This window comes from Salmo salar, chromosome 20 (genome assembly GCF_965601325.2).
Source record: "Salmo salar chromosome 20, fSalSal1, whole genome shotgun sequence".
Taxonomy (NCBI): domain Eukaryota; kingdom Metazoa; phylum Chordata; class Actinopteri; order Salmoniformes; family Salmonidae; genus Salmo; species Salmo salar.
This window is the reverse complement of record NC_138310.1, coordinates 72,573,556-72,589,994: the sequence shown is the minus strand read 5'-3', so window position 1 is coordinate 72,589,994 and position 16,439 is coordinate 72,573,556. Positions and strand designations below refer to the sequence as shown.

Here is a 16,439-nt window from a genome sequence, read left to right as displayed (position 1 = left end):
TCAATGAATTAAGACTCCTGGGAACGAGGGGGCGTTGCAGGGGTAATGACACGAGCAGAATGTAACAGCGTTCCAAAATAAAAAAATCACAGGCCTCAGAACACTAGCGCTGTAGTCCCCTGTGGCCTACTTCGGAATAGCGAACTTCCGAATACAGTGTGAAAACAGACAGGGGGGGTCGGAGAAGGACAACAGACATTTAGGGATGTCCAGGGACATTGCGTCTCCTGCGGGCTAAACCCACTAATGCCCCATTTGTCCCGTTCATCCCGAACGCCGGACCGCTTGGACTTCCACTTATTCTTTATGGACAGGGCCTGAGCTGGAGCTAACCAATAGTCCCATTAAAAGATGCAGGTCAAAGTGAGCCAAAGAATCATAAAATCTGCTGTGAAAGTGACAGTGTGAGAGCAAGACAGAGAGAGAGGAGTGTGTGTGTGTGTGTGTGTGTGTGTGTGTGTGTGTGTGTGTGTGTGTGTGGTGTGTGTGTGTGTGTGTGTGTGTGTGTGTGTGTGTGTGTGTGTGGTGTGTGTGTGTGTGTGTGCACGCACGCACGCGCATTTGTATGACTGAGAGGAGACAGGAAGATTGAGAGTGGACTGTGTGAGAAGCCACAAGAGGATAGAGAGGGATGTTACCTGGAATTCAAAGAGACAAGGTGATGGAGGGGGGGGGGGTGGGGCAGAAAATAAGTGTGGCAGAATACCATGCACTAAATGGAGGGGTAGACAGCTGAGGGCCAACCTTTGCTGTTTATCACCATTTTCTTCTGTCGGTGATGGTCCCACTTTAAATGAACCAAAACGAATATAGAACACGCATAAAGTCTTCATAAGCATTCCTTTATTGAATTTATATCATAGCTGCTTCACAATAATTTATAAGCAAAGTCTTACTACATAAAGTGTGACATACAACGCCCAATGTATAGCACCAGTTAAAAGTTGACATACCTACTTATTACAGTATTTTTCTTTATTTTTACTATTTTCTACATTGTAGAATAATAGTGAAGACATCAAAACTATGAAATAATATATATGGAATCATGTAGTAACCAAAAAGGTGTTACACAAATCAAAATATATTTGAGATTTGAGATTCTTCAAAGTAGCCACACTTTGCCTTGATGACAGCTTTGCACACCCTTGGCATTCTCTCAACCAGCTTCATGAGGTAGTCACCTGGAATGCATTTCAATTAACAAGTGTGCCTTGTTAAACGTTCATTTGTGGAATTTCTGTCCTTCTTAATGCGTTTGAGCAAATCAGTTGTGTTGTGACAAGGTAGGGTTGGTATACAGAAGATAGCCCTATTTGGTAAAAGACCAAGTCCATATTATGGCAAGAACAGCTCAAATAAGCAAAGTGAAACAACAGTCCATCATTAAGACAAAGGTCACATCTCAACATCAACTGGTCAGAGGAGACTGCGTGAATCAGACCTTCATGGTCGAATTTCTGCAAAGAAACACTACTAAAGGACACCAATAAGAATAAGAGACTTGCTTGGGCCAAGAAACATGAGCAATGGGCATTTGACTGGTGGAAATCTGTACTTTGGTCTGATGAGTCCAAATTTGAGATTATTTGTTCCAAACGACGTGTCTTTGTGAGACGCAGAGTAGGTGAACAGATGATCTCTGCATTTATGGTTCCCACGTGAAGCATGGAGGAGGAGGTGTGATTGTGTGGGGTGCATTGCTGGTGACACTGTCAGTGATTTATTTAGAATTCAAGGCACACTTAACCAGCATGGCTACCACAGCATTCTGCAGGGATACGCCATCCCGTCTGGTTTGCCCTTAGTGGGGCTATCATTTGTTTTTCAATAGGACAATGACTCTACACACCTCCAGGCTGTGTAAGGGCTATTTGACCAAGAAGATATGTGCTATTTCATACTTTTGATGTCTTCACTATTATTCTACAATGTAGAAAATAGTAAAAATAAAGAAAAACCCTTGAATGAGTAATGTGTCCAAACTTTGGAGTTGTACTGTAAGTGGGACAGCTGGTTTGCTTCTTATAGCTGTTTGTTGTGGTGTGCTGGTGTGGAACTAGTCTTTCTGATATAGCTACAGTAGTCTCTTTCAGTTCTACCCCACATACGATGCCCACACAACCACCGCCGCTGCCAATGTGGCACAAAGGAACAGTGTCACGGTGTAGCTAAAGACCAGGGAATAGAGAGAGGAAGTCAGTGAGAAAAAAGAGAGAGAGAGAGACAGACAGAGACAGAGAGACTGGAAAATGAATCGGTTCAGTGCCTCCTCAGAGATTGGAGCTCACAGAGAGCCTGTTGGAGACCCCGCAAGGGTGACAGAGTGCCCAGCGCTGAATCAGAGGGCAGCTCATTGTGTAATCTCCCTCACATTCACACACACACACACAGCTTAACAGCGAGGGGGAGGTCTCAGTAAAAATAAACTTTAAATAGAAGAAAAACAGGCCTAACTGTTCTTTTCAGAAGTTACAGTTGCACACTTCAATGGCCCTTTACATTTAAAGCAGCCTTTTTTAAAGTATGGGTTTGGGTCGCGCACCTGTTAATGGTGGGTCGAGACGTGTCAGAGTAAATGTATAATTATTTAATGAATTGATTTGGCTAAGTGCAACTGCAGTCTCTGTTCAGCGCGCTCTCTGCTCAGTTTGGCAGCTACGTGGAGTGGGAGAGGGAGATGCCTGTGTGCGTCGCGGTTTACAGATCTTTTTTCTGGAGTTATCTTGAAGATCACTCCGCGACACACGCTGCAGCGCTGTCGTTCAACAGCAGATGATGCGCTGTCAGCCACTGACTTGTCATTCCCACTCGCCAAATGGACTCATGCTGGCAACAAGTTCTGACTGGGCTCAATCGTCATGAAAAGCCAATACACCAATGAGTTTCTCTCTTTCATATAAACTTTGAGAATTAACGAGGAGCTCCCTCAATGTGCTTTGTGTGGGGAAGTGCTAAGTAATGAGTCAATCAAAACGAACAAATTCATATAACGACACGTCCTGACCAAACATCCACAGCATGAATGTATACACAGGGAATTATTTCTGAACAGGGCAGAATGCTTCAAGAAACATTGCTTTGACAGTGGAAAAGTAAGTCAGCTAGCAAGGCATTGTTGTCATTTTATAAAAGGTGATGATAAGCAGAAATAAGGGAGTACTATCTCATAGTAGTATATGTGAGTTTCTCTTTCAAACAATCCCCTGGCCTTGTACACAGCCAATAGCTAACGTTAGGCAAAGAAAGTTAGCTAGCTACTGTTAGTGCAACCCTAAGTAAGAGTACAGATGAAGATGAAAAATGATCAGGTCTACTGTACATCTTACTGTAGAAATTATTGTTGAAAACAAGTCTAGGTTGGAACCGTTGCTGTTAAAATACAAGTCATAATTTTTATTCTGAACTGGAATAAACTGATTGAAGCAAGATACTTTTTGAGGCAAACACAAACACACACACACACACACAGTTCTGGGTTGCTCATCTACAGCAGGAAGCAGTCTCCTGCCTGTGTCACGGCTGTTGTCGGTGAATGAGGACCAAAACGCAGCAGGTACGTGAATGCTCATCTTGATTTTTAATTAATCTAAAAAATGACCATACAAAATAACAAAACACGAACACTCGACAAATAAACAGTCTGGTAAGGCACAAGGCTATACACAGAATAATCACCCACAAATCACACATACAAACACACCCTAATATATGGAACTCTCAATCAAAGGCAGATAGACAACACCTGCCTTCAACTGAGAGTCCCAACCCCAATCAACCAAACATAGAAACACACAACCTAGACTAACCATAGAATACTAAACATAAACCAAAACCCGGAATTACTAAATCAAACACCCTTTACACAAAACACACCACCCCGAACCACATAAAACAAATACCCCCTGCCACGCCCTGACCAAACTACAAAACAATTAACCTTATATACTGGCCAGGACGTGACAGTACCCCCCCCTTAAAGGTGCTACCCCAGAAGCACCTTAACAAAAAATAATCCCAAGCAACACCAACAAAAAGTCCCCTTTTCTAAAGGGAGGGAAGGGAGGGTGGCTGCCGTCAACGACGGCACTGTGCTACACCCCCCCTCCCCAACCCACCTATTTCTGGAGGTGGCTCTGGCTCCGGCCGTTCCAGGCTGTCGGGCCACTCTGGCATCGCCGGGGGGCAGTCGGGGCAGTCTGGCAATTCGGGACAGTCTGGGCAGTCTGGCAATTCGGGACAGTCTGGGCAGTCTGGCAATTCGGGACAGTCTGGGCAGTCTGGCAATTCGGGACAGTCTGGGCAGTCTGGCAATTCGGGACAGTCTGGGCAGTCTGGCAATTCGGGACAGTCTGGGCAGTCTGGCAATTCGGGACAGTCTGGGCAGTCTGGCAATTCGGGACAGTCTGGGCAGTCTGGCAATTCGGGACAGTCTGGGCAGTCTGGCAATTCGGGACAGTCTGGGCAGTCTGGCCACTCCGGCAGTTCAGGGCAGTCTGGCCACTCCGGCAGTTCAGGGCAGTCTGGCCACTCCGGCAGTTCAGGGCAGTCTGGCCACTCCGGCAGTTCAGGGCAGTCTGGCCACTCCGGCAGTTCAGGGCAGTCTGGCCACTCCGGCAGTTCAGGGCAGTCTGGCCACTCCGGCAGTTCAGCGCAGTCTGGCCACTCCGGCAGTTCAGCGCAGTCTGGCCACTCCGGCAGTTCAGCGCAGTCTGGCCACTCCGGCAGTTCAGCGCAGTCTGGCCACTCCGGCAGTTCAGCGCAGTCTGGCCACTCCGGCAGTTCAGCGCAGTCTGGCCACTCCGGCAGTTCAGCGCAGTCTGGCCACTCCGGCAGTTCAGCGCAGTCTGGCCACTCCGGCAGTTCAGCGCAGTCTGGCCACTCCGGCAGTTCAGCGCAGTCTGGCCACTCCGGCAGTTCAGCGCAGTCTGGCCACTCCGGCAGTTCAGCGCAGTCTGGCCACTCCGGCAGTTCAGCGCAGTCTGGCCACTCCGGCAGTTCAGCGCAGTCTGACCACTCCGGCAGTTCAGCGCAGTCTGACCTCTCTGGCGACTGTTGACTGGCGGGCAGCTCTGACGACTGTTGACTGGCGGGCAGCTCTGACGACTGTTGACTGGCGGGCAGCTCTGACGACTGTTGACTGGCGGGCAGCTCTGACGATGACTGTTGACTGGCGGGCAGCTCTGACGATGACTGTTGACTGGCGGGCAGCTCTGACGATGACTGTTGACTGGCGGGCAGCTCTGACGATGACTGTTGACTGGCGGGCAGCTCTGACGATGACTGTTGACTGGCGGGCAGCTCTGACGATGACTGTTGACTGGCGGGCAGCTCTGACGATGACTGTTGACTGGCGGGCAGCTCTGACGATGACTGTTGACTGGCGGGCAGCTCTGACGATGACTGTTGACTGGCGGGCAGCTCTGACGATGACTGTTGACTGGCGGGCAGCTCTGATGAAGACTGTTGACTGGCGGGCAGCTCTGATGAAGACTGTTGACTGGCGAGGCTGGGTTGACGCACTTGTAGCCTGGTGCGTGGTGCTGGTACTGGGCTTACCAGATTATGTACACGCACCTCCAGGCTAGTGCGGGGAGCGGGAACAGGACGAGTCGGACTGGGTTGACGCACTTCCGGGTCCGCACGAGAGACAGGAGCTGGAAACCCAGGGCTATGGAGGCGCACAGCCGGTCTAGATCTTACCTCCTGCACAACCCGCCTTGGCTGGATGGAACTAGTAGCCCTGTACGAGCGGGGTGCTCGTACAGGGCAGACTGGGCTGTGCAGGGGCCTGATGGTAGCCGTGCGTAGAGCGGGAGTTGGGTAGCCTGGTCCTCGGAGGCGTACCGGCGACCAGATGCGCTGCGCAGGCATCCTCCTACCAGGCTGGATGCCCGCTCTAGCACGGCACCTGCGAGGGGCTGGAATAACGCGCACCGGACTGTGCGTGCGTATGGGTGAGATAGTGCGCTCCTCAGCGAAACATAGCGCTCTCCACCCCATACGCTCCTCCATATAACCACGAGTAGCTGGCTTCCGGCTCTTCTTACGCCTAGCCAAACTACCCGTGTGCCCCCCCAAAAAATTTTCTTGGGGGTGCCTCTCGTGCTTCTCCTTCAGCGCGTACTTTGCCTCGTACCACCGCCTCTCTGCCTTGGCTGCCTCAATTTCCCACTGCGGGCGTCGATAATCCCCAGCCTGATGCCAGGGTCCGGCCCCGTCCAGAACTTCCTCCCAAGTCCACTTCTCCCGCCAGTCCAACTCGAACTCCGTCTGCTCCTTCCTCTGCTGCTTGGTCCTTTGGTGGTGGGTGATTCTGTCACAGGTGTTGTCGGTGAATGAGGACCAAAACGCAGCAGGTACGTGAATGCTCATCTTGATTTTTAATTAATCTAAAAAATGACCATACAAAATAACAAAACACGAACACTCGACAAATAAACAGTCTGGTAAGGCACAAGGCTATACACAGAATAATCACCCACAAATCACACATACAAACACACCCTAATATATGGAACTCTCAATCAAAGGCAGATAGACAACACCTGCCTTCAACTGAGAGTCCCAACCCCAATCAACCAAACATAGAAACACACAACCTAGACTAACCATAGAATACTAAACATAAACCAAAACCCGGAATTACTAAATCAAACACCCTTTACACAAAACACACCACCCCGAACCACATAAAACAAATACCCCCTGCCACGCCCTGACCAAACTACAAAACAATTAACCTTATATACTGGCCAGGACGTGACAGCCTGACTGAGAAAGCAGTAGATGTTCTGGTCCAGTTTGGCACCACATACCTATGTCAGTCAGGGTTCTCAACTCTGGATTACTTAAAAAACAAGTACAGAAACAGTGTCAATGCTGAGCATGACTTCAGTGTTACACTGTTAAAAACTGATCCCAGAATAGACATACTTGTTGAAATCTTCAACCAGCCACACACCTCTCATTAGGACTGTGTGTGTTATCTGGTCTACATCCGTGTGATTGTTTTTTTAAATATGTTTTTTATTTAAATTGAACCTTTATTTAACTAGGCAAGTCAGTTAAGAACAAATCATTATTTACAATGACGGCCTACCCCGGTCAAACCTGGACAACGCTGGGATTATTGTGCGCCGCCCTATAGGACTCCCAATCACGGATAAATGTGATACAGCCTGGATCAATCAGTTTATTCCAGTTCAGAATAAAAAATTATGACTTGTATTTTAACAGCAACAGCTCCAACCTAGACTTTCTTTCAACAATTTCTACAGTGTGATGTACAGTAGACCTGGTCATTTTTCATCTTCATCCGTACTGTTACTTAAGGTTGCACTATCAAAAAGCCTGTGTGTCTGTTCTGTTATGCATCAGATATGTTTTTAATGGGGAAAATAAACATGACTAGCTATATACATTGCTATTTCATTTCACTGTTATTTCTTTTTGTCTATATTGCATTTGTTTTAGGCATAAGGGCAATGAAATGTACCAATATTTACGTATAGTTGCATATGTTCCTAAGCTTGGGTCCCAGAAAAAAACACTGAATTTCTCATTTGGGTCCCAGGCTGAAAAAGATTTAGAACCCCTGATTTAAAGTATCTGCGCTAATGTGTAGCCCATTACACATTAGCGAGATACTTTAAAGTTAAGCGGAGATACTTTAACCTTAAAAGCGCGGACAGGGGTAAATTTTTATCCCAAGGGGTCAAAAATGTCAATTTCGAAACCATTTTTATCCTTCTGAAATGTTAGGACTGTCATGCAATTAGTTACCGACAACAACAACAAAAAACTATTTACCGTGATTTCTGTGTTAATATGGAGGAATAAAAAAAGTATATTTTGAATACTAGTGGTGCATGGCTAAACTGAAAATCTGTGATAAAAAGCACCACATTTGGCATAGAGGTTGATATGGACCCCAGATGTGGCCCCTGTGGGGCGTGACAGCCACTATACAAATGTAAATACATATTTGTGACTCGTTTCAGGAAACTAGGCATATGTCGCGCGTCACTACTTCACAGAAAAGCCATTTGAACGTAAACTTTTTTTGTTGTAAAATGCATTTTTGGGCAGAAATGCCTTCTGGAACATGTGAATTTTAATGTGATTTAATAACAAACTTGTAGGCCATCTATAAATACGAATGAAATTGTTAAATTATGAGCCTAGTTGGTTTAGCCATAGAAAAAGTCAGCAACCTTCCCGCTACCCATGATTGGCTGAGATAATGAATAATCTGGACATGCAGAGAGATGAGTTCGGATTGGTCTGCTATGCAGCACGTTTCTGTCTATTTGAGCTGGTCAGTATGTGTAAGTAATCCTTTGTAACACGAACCCAAACCGGCTGCGCGTATGCGCCATTACGCGCTATCGTGCATAAATGTATTTTGTCCCCCTACACCAAACGCGATCACGACATGCAGGTCAAAATATCAAAACAAACTCTGAACCAATGACATTAATTTGGGGACAGGCCGAAAAGCATTAAACATGTATGGCAATTTACCTAGTTAGCTTGCACTTGCTAGCTAATTTGTCCTATTTAGCTAGCTTGCTGTTGCTAGCTAATTTGTCCTGGGATATAAACATTGAGTTGTTATTTTACCTGAAATGCACAAGGTCTTCTACTCTGACAATTAATCCACACATAAAACGGCCAACCGAATCGTTTCTAGTCATCTCTCCTCCTTCCAGGCTTTTTCATCTTTGAACTTATTTGGTGATTGGCATCTACACTTTCATTGTATTACCACGACAACCGGCAAAACATTTCGTCTTTCAATCACTCGTGGGTACCTGCTTCTATAAACCAATGAGGAGATGGGAGAAGCAGGACTTGCAGCGCTCCCCGCACTAGCCTGGAGGTGCGTGTTCCCAATCTGGTACGCCCAGTACCAGCACCACGCTTCAAGTGCGTAAACCCAGCCTCGCCAGTCAACAGTCACCAGAGCTGCCCGCCAGTCAACAGTCACCAGAGCTGCCCGCCAGTCAACAGTCACCAGAGCTGCCCGCCAGTCAACAGTCACCAGAGCTGCCCGCCAGTCAACAGTCACCAGAGCTGCCCGCCAGTCAACAGTCACCAGAGCTGCCCGCCAGTCAACAGTCACCAGAGCTGCCCGCCAGTCAACAGTCACCAGAGCTGCCCGCCAGTCAACAGTCACCAGAGCTGCCCGCCAGTCAACAGTCACCAGTGCCGCCCGTCAGTGAGGAATCGCCAGAGCCGCCCGTCAGTGAAGAGTCGCCAGAGCCACCCACTAGTCAGGAGCTGCCAGAGTGGCCAGACTGCCCGGAGATGTCAGAGTGGCCAGACTGCCCCGAGCTGCCAGAGTGGCCAGACTGCCCCGAGCTGCCAGAGTGGCCAGACTGCCCCGAGCTGCCAGAGTGGCCAGACTGCCCCGAGCTGCCAGAGTGGCCAGACTGCCCCGAGCTGCCAGACTGCCCTGAGCTGCCAGACTGCCCTGAGCTGCCAGACTGCCCCGAGCTGCCAGAGCAGCCAGACTGCCCCGAGCTGCCAGACTGCCCCGAGCTACCAGACTGCCCCATTTGGCAGGCCAAAACCTGAGAAGATTTCATGCAGGAAGTGCCCTGTCTGACAATTTCTTGCCCTTCTTGATTATCTCTATCCATTACAGGGGATCTCTGCTGTTACGTGACACTTCCTACGGCTCCCATGGGCTCTCAGAAGGCGGCAAAAAGCTGAATCGTGGCTTTGCAGGCTCTGGCTGAAAAAAAGTAGCGCGTTTGGATAGTGGCTGGTCACAGTACTGTGAGACTCAGGCGCGTGCCCGAGTCAACCCCATGCTTTGTTTTCTTTCGTCTGTTTACCTAAACGCAGATTCCCGGTCGGAATATTATCGCTTTTTTACGAGAAAAATGGCATAAAAATTGATTTTAAACAGCGGTTGACATGCTTCGAAGTACGGTAATGGAATATTTACAAATCTTTTGTCACGAAATGCGCCATGCTCGTGACCCTTATTTACACTTCGGATAGTGTCTTGAACGCACGAACAAAACGCCGCTGTTTGGATATAACTATGGATTATTTTGAACCAAACCAACATTTGTTATTGAAGTAGCAGTCCTGGGAGTGCATTCTGACGAAGAACACCAAAGGTAATCAAACTTTTGTAGTAGTAAATCGGAGTTTGGTCAGGGCTAAACTTGGTGGGTGTCTAAATAGCTAGCCGTGATGGCTGGGCTATCTACTCAGAATATTGCAAAATGTGCTTTCACCGAAAAGCTATTTTAAAATCGGACACCTCGATTGCACAAAGGAGTTCTGTATCTATAATTCTTAAAATAATTGTTATGTTTTTTGTGAACGTTTATCGTGAGTAATTTAGTAAATTCACCGGAACTATGCTAGTTCTGAACGTCACATGCTAATGTAAAAAGCTGGTTTTTGATATAAATATGAACTTGATTGAACAAAACATGCATATATTGTATAACATAATGTCCTAGGTGTGTCATCTGATGAAGATCATCAAAGGTTAGTGATGCTTTTAGCTGTGGTTTTGTTTTTTGTGACATTATATGCTAGCTTGAAAAATGGGTGTCTGATTATTTCTGGCTGGGTACTCTGCTGACATAATCTAATGTTTTGCTTTCGCTGTTAAGCCTTTTTGAAATCGGACAGTGTGGTTAGATAAAGGAGAGTCTTGTCTATAAAATGCTGTGAAATAGTCATATGTTTGAAAAATTGACGTTTTTGTATTTTTGAGGAATTTGTAATTCGCGCTACGCCTATCATTGGATATTGGAGCAGGTGTTCCGCTAGCGGAACGTCTAGATGTAAGAGGTTAAAGAGATGGGTGGGGCTAAAGCTTAAGAGCTAGAACGATGCTGAATGGGTGTAGACAAAGAAGAGCTCTCCAGTAGATGTACCGAAACATTCAAAGGCCATTTTGTCAAAAGTGAGGTTACAAGTTTATCAACTTTCAAAGCAGAATTACTTTCCCATTGTTCCTCAACTGTAGTGTATGATATACAATTTTCTAGCTTTGAGTCTCTACTTTTATCCAATGTAAAAAACACCATTTCACATTTTGCTACAAAAGACCGAATCGAGCCGGTCGGTCACATTTAGCTTCCAGTCGATGTCTTCATACCAAGTCAAGAGTCTCATCTTTCAAATGCAATTGGAACTGAGTTGCAGGGTTTCCGTTAGCCGGTAATAGCCGGCTTTTGACAGATCATTTTCTTTAAGCCGATAAATAAAAATGGAGCCGGCCAATTGTCCCGGAAAATAAATCCCATTGCAAAATAATGCTTTTCAGCCTATTCATTGACGGAAAAACCAGATGATGTAAATATAATTGACCGGTCATGCGTGTTGGTCTATACACTAATTTGCATAATTACTGGAATTAAATTGGTGCGTGTGTATTTTTGTTAATCGTTATGTTTATCACACGAACGCAGCATACAAATACAGAACCTATAAGCCCAAAATTTGCCAGTTAGAGCTACAGCTTCTCAAATAGCCCATTGTGAAACGTGCATCTATAAGCCCAGTCACTGCATAACAATTATAAATTCGATCGGGTGTTAAAAACAGTTTTGATCACCAGTTGGCCACGATTAAAAAGAGCTATTTTTATTTCTCAACTGGTAATTGAAGCATGCTTCCCATTCAACATTCAAGTGCATATAGGCAACGGTAGTTAGGCTTCAGCACGTCACACCACTTTGCAATGAGCTGGAGGCAGTATGCATTTTGAAAACATAATTGTTTTAAACCTGAACATTTTACTTCATATTATGATGCATGTCTTACCATGCTTCAAAGTCAAATCCGACCACAGAAACGTGGGGGCAAAGTGTAGACTTCCATATGCCATTGAAACCAGTAGCCTATTTCTCTCATTGGTTTTCAAATCAACTTCGTCGTTTCATTGTCCAGTAGCCAAAGCTACAATCCTAGTCATATTAGCAACCCATGCTAGTTGGGGCATCTTTAGATCTCCTCTATTTCTAAATTTCTAATGGATATTTTCATCTCTATCACATGAAACTGCTAGCATGTGTGCTTTTGACAACAGCGTTTCCCTCCAATTGCATTATGGAACGAAAACATTTGTGCTCAACCTACTGCCTTGTGCGCATTGCTGCGCTTATAATGTGAATAAATAATCGTTTATCAATATTTTAAGCTAAACGTTCTGATCTGTTTTAGACATTGCTTTTTAAAAAGAATTTGGGTGATGTAGCCTAGGCCTACTGGTTGTAGGACTTTGGGATCTATCATCCCACAACTGTCCCAGAGTCTGTTTGGAATAGGCTATTTATTTCTCGCACAGAACGACAAGATGGTCAATGGACTAGGTCAACTTTACTATGGGGGATAGGCTAGTGATTTTGCTGTTCGTTACTGGACTTGTTGGCTGAGGAAGAGTAAATGTGGCAGTTGTTCTAACTTCTTCAAAGTGCGCATTGGAATTCGGTAAGAAGGACGCATGCGTCGCGTCTTCGAGTTGCATGTTCTGTTAAGATGAATTACCATAATTTAAATGTGATTTCTGTCATTCTGAGCAGCATGAGTGGACGCCCTAATCAGGTCTCACACCCACTGCATATGTGTCCGTAAAAATTCTCAATTGTCAATTAAATTGACAAGTTGATACCCCATTGAATTCCAAAGTTGGAGCTAAAAGTCTGATGGCACCAGCGCCTAAATATCGGTATGTCAGATTAGTTTAATTGACCATTTCTCAGCCTTTGAGTATCACAGAAACACAACAAGTTGACTATAAAAGTGCGAACATTTTCAAATAAATGCTTATTTTGGGGAAATTTAAACCATTTACCTGTGTTACAAAATGTTAATAAAACAAAGTGTTACTGCTTGACTGACTGTCTGTTTACAATCATTATCATTTTGGGGTCCAAAATTACCCCTGTCAGTGCTTTTATGCTAAATATATGTTTGCGCTGTTATGGTTAAATTTCACGGGAAACATCATCAAGCATGGTTGACAACCACTTGTGCCCTCGATCCACTTCACTCATTCAATCCGGGAGCCATATAATAGGCCTAGGTGGACCACAGTGCGTATGGGGGTTGTTGGTTTCCATACCAATCAGCAGCAAAGGACGCATTTGATTTCTATTCAAAGCAGTGCACCCTGGCAACGCACTCCACTGGTTATATAGCTTAAACCAAGTGGGGAAAGGGCTCAGATATGTGCGGCATCCATTAATAAACATTTCGCCTCAGGTGTGCTGGTGCGGACCACCCGTTGAGCCCCTATCATGCCCAGAGGAGAACGTGTCAAATAACCTCTTCGAAACGATATCGACACTCACTTCCCTAGAACAGGCCATCATGAATTAATATATTCATATTCAACGTGTTAATCTCCTTGCATTATGCCTCTCCATCCACCACCACCACCACGAAACAATAAAGGCACCCATTGTTGGGTCGAACATGTCGATGCAACACACGCACACAATCGCACTAGGCACATAGCTGCACTGACTACTGTATTGTTTGTTTGAAGATGAGAATAACGGTTACTCGTTAGATCGCTACTACTCCTACTATGTACCTAGTGTAGCCTATGCATTAAACGTTGGCGATGGAGAGAGCGAGAGAGAGAATTGTTCTGGCCAAATCCAGATGTGTTTTCAAAATAGCGCCTGACAAGAACGGTCTTTACTATATGTACATGCAGTTTTAAAATACCCTTTCTTTGACCAACTGTCTGAGTGAAATAATAAACCTGTCATAAGCATGTCGTGACCTCTCATTTTACCAAACTTAGTCTACCCAGCCCAGGCGTTAGGTGAGGAAGGCTCAACTCCTTTAAAGAGAACAGGGTAGAGCGCTTCTCAGCTACCCTAGGTGCGAACCCAAGACTTTGAACCCGTTCTAGACGTTAAAACAGGCAAAGACGGACAACACACACCGCTGTCGCTTTGTAATGAAGTGAAGTTGAAGTGGCAACAAGTTAACTTACCAAAGTTTGTTCATACTGTAGCGCCCTCTGATCGTCGCCGGCCATGGCTGCGCTGTGAGGTTCGCGCTACAGGCAGAAGTGCCAAAGAGACCGGGTGAGGAATTATTTTGAGGTTGCAGTGAGACACAAACGCTCTCGCTTGTTTTCGAGTGATTAGAATACACTATGAGTCTAATTAATGTGGCATGAAGCTGATGACGTTCATGATATGAACTCAAAAGTGCAAAATGCCAGAGTTCCTTCATTTTATATCCCCAAATCTCTTCCAGGATCCACACAGAGGAGGGACTTGTGTGGCTTGGAGTTGTACGACACGCCCCTCTAGCGCGTTCAAATGGTACAGTCTGTCCTCTGAAGTTTTATGAACAGCGAAAGTTCAAGGTTCCGCTTAAATTTAGCTAAATCTTGCACCTTGACGTTTTGTTATTCAAATATAACGCTGGAAGATACTTTGTTGTTCTGTTCTGCTACGCTGTTCTGAATTGTTTAGATACAGGTGTGTCTGTGTTGAAAGCCGTTTTATTTTCCAGGTATCGTGAATGTCAATTCAGTGGAGTCATACATGGAGTGTCTGAAAGTGGGCTTGGCAAAAGAAGTGGAAGGATCAACAGAAGTGGATGTATGGAAAGCGAATCAGCTAATTGGGCAGATTACCCGATTCAGTGGTCAGGTAACTTCCGAGGGGAGTGTCTGAAGAAACCGTTCTAGGGGTGTCCTAATGTACTATTTCGTTTTTATTGCAGAGCACGTAAATCACATTCAAATTAAAAGATAGAAATCAGTCTGTTAAAAGCTCATTCGTTTCTTCGTTTATAGTTCAATAACCCCACCCCACAATAATGTATTGTTTAGAAAATAGGAATATGTTATGTAAGCATTATTTTTAGCGTTTCTAATGTGTCATTGGATTGCATGGCCAGGTGATTAGATCCAAATGCTTATAACATTTAAATTGGGAACACAAACCAAAAGGACAATAATCCACACCCTGTAATTTGACTCAGTTACTCAGGAATCCAATGTTCTGGTGAGAGCTTCCTCTGAAATGTTACTGCCACCACAATCCTAAATCCTTAATCCATTCATTCATTCATAGCCTTCAAGACGTTTTACCTATAAGGACACACAAATGTAAATGCTACGATCATAGCAAATACGAGATGGGTATACATAGGCATGGTATCAATTGAAGGAGAACACTTCGGAGATTATGGAGAAACACTCAGAACACGTGATAGTTCCAGCATGTACCAGTGCAGCCTGGCCTCAGAGCCATACGAAACATACTTTACGTATTTCTGAGCACCTTCAAGACATACAATGCGTTCGGAAAGTATTCAGGCCCCTTGACTTTTTCAAAATTGTGTTTCGTTACTGCCTTATTCTAAAATGGATTAAATTGTCCCCCCCCCCCCTCACCAATCTACGCACAATACCCCATAATGACAAAGGAAAAATAGGTTTTTAGACATTTTGCAAATGCATTCAAAATTAAAAACAGAAATATCACATTACATAAGTATTCAGATACTTAACTCAGTAATTTGTTGAAGCAGCTTTGGCAGCAATTACAGCCTGAAGTCTTCTTGGGTATGACGCTACAAGCTTGGCACACCTGTATTTGGGGAGTTTCTGCCATTGTTTTCTGCAGATCCCCCTAAGCTCTGTCAGGTTGGATGGGGAGCGTCGCTGCACAGCTATTTTCAGGTCTCTCCAGAAATGTTTCATCGGGTTCAAGTTCGGGCTCTGACTGGGCCACTCAAAGACATCGTTGTCCTCTTAGAAGGTGAACCATCGCCCCAGCCTTTGGTCTTGAGCGCTCTGGAGCAGGTTTTCATCAAGGATCTCTCTCTACTTTGCTCCGTTCATCTTTCCCTCGATCCTGACTAGTCTCCCAGTCCCTGCCGCTGAAAACATCCCCACAGCATGATGCTGCCTCCACCATGCTTCACCGTAGGGATGGTGCCAGGTTTCCTCCAGATGTGACACATGACATTCAGGCCAAAGAGTTCAATCTTGGTTTCATCAGACCAGATGAAGTGGCGCAGTGCTCTAAGGCACTGCATCTCAGTGCTAGGACGTCACTACAGACCTGGTTCGATTCCAGGCTGTATCACAACCGGCTGTGATTGTGAGTCCTATAGGGCGGTGCCCTATACATTTTGGAACGTCTTCTGTAAGTCAAGTGGTGGTACGCTTGTAACGTTACAAGTGTACCACCACTTGACTTACAGAAGACGTTCCAAAACGTATTTCTATCATTCCGATTATAACGTTATATGAAGACAAACCATAGCTCTAAATGTAACGTTACGAAATATTCCTATGATATCTCCAAAATAACATGATATTCAGAACCTTTCATGGACTACCAAGGAACGTTTTTAATGTTCTCATGATGTCTGTATAACGACCGGATATTTATAACCTCTATAATACTTATTAGAAACGT

The 16,439-nt window shown here is 45.2% G+C and overlaps 1 protein-coding gene across 1 annotated transcript in view; it reads right to left on the bottom strand.

Moving 5' to 3' along the window:
* LOC106581302 (chloride channel protein 2) overlaps positions 1-14,500 on the bottom strand; it is a 265,810-nt gene extending 251,310 nt beyond the window's left edge. Inside the window, exon 1 of the mRNA XM_045703912.2 lies at positions 13,988-14,500. Coding sequence (XP_045559868.1) covers positions 13,988-14,032 — 45 coding nt within the window. The 5' untranslated portion in view covers positions 14,033-14,500. The remainder of the gene's footprint in view (positions 1-13,987) is intronic.
* Between the last annotated feature and the right edge of the window lie 1,939 nt (positions 14,501-16,439).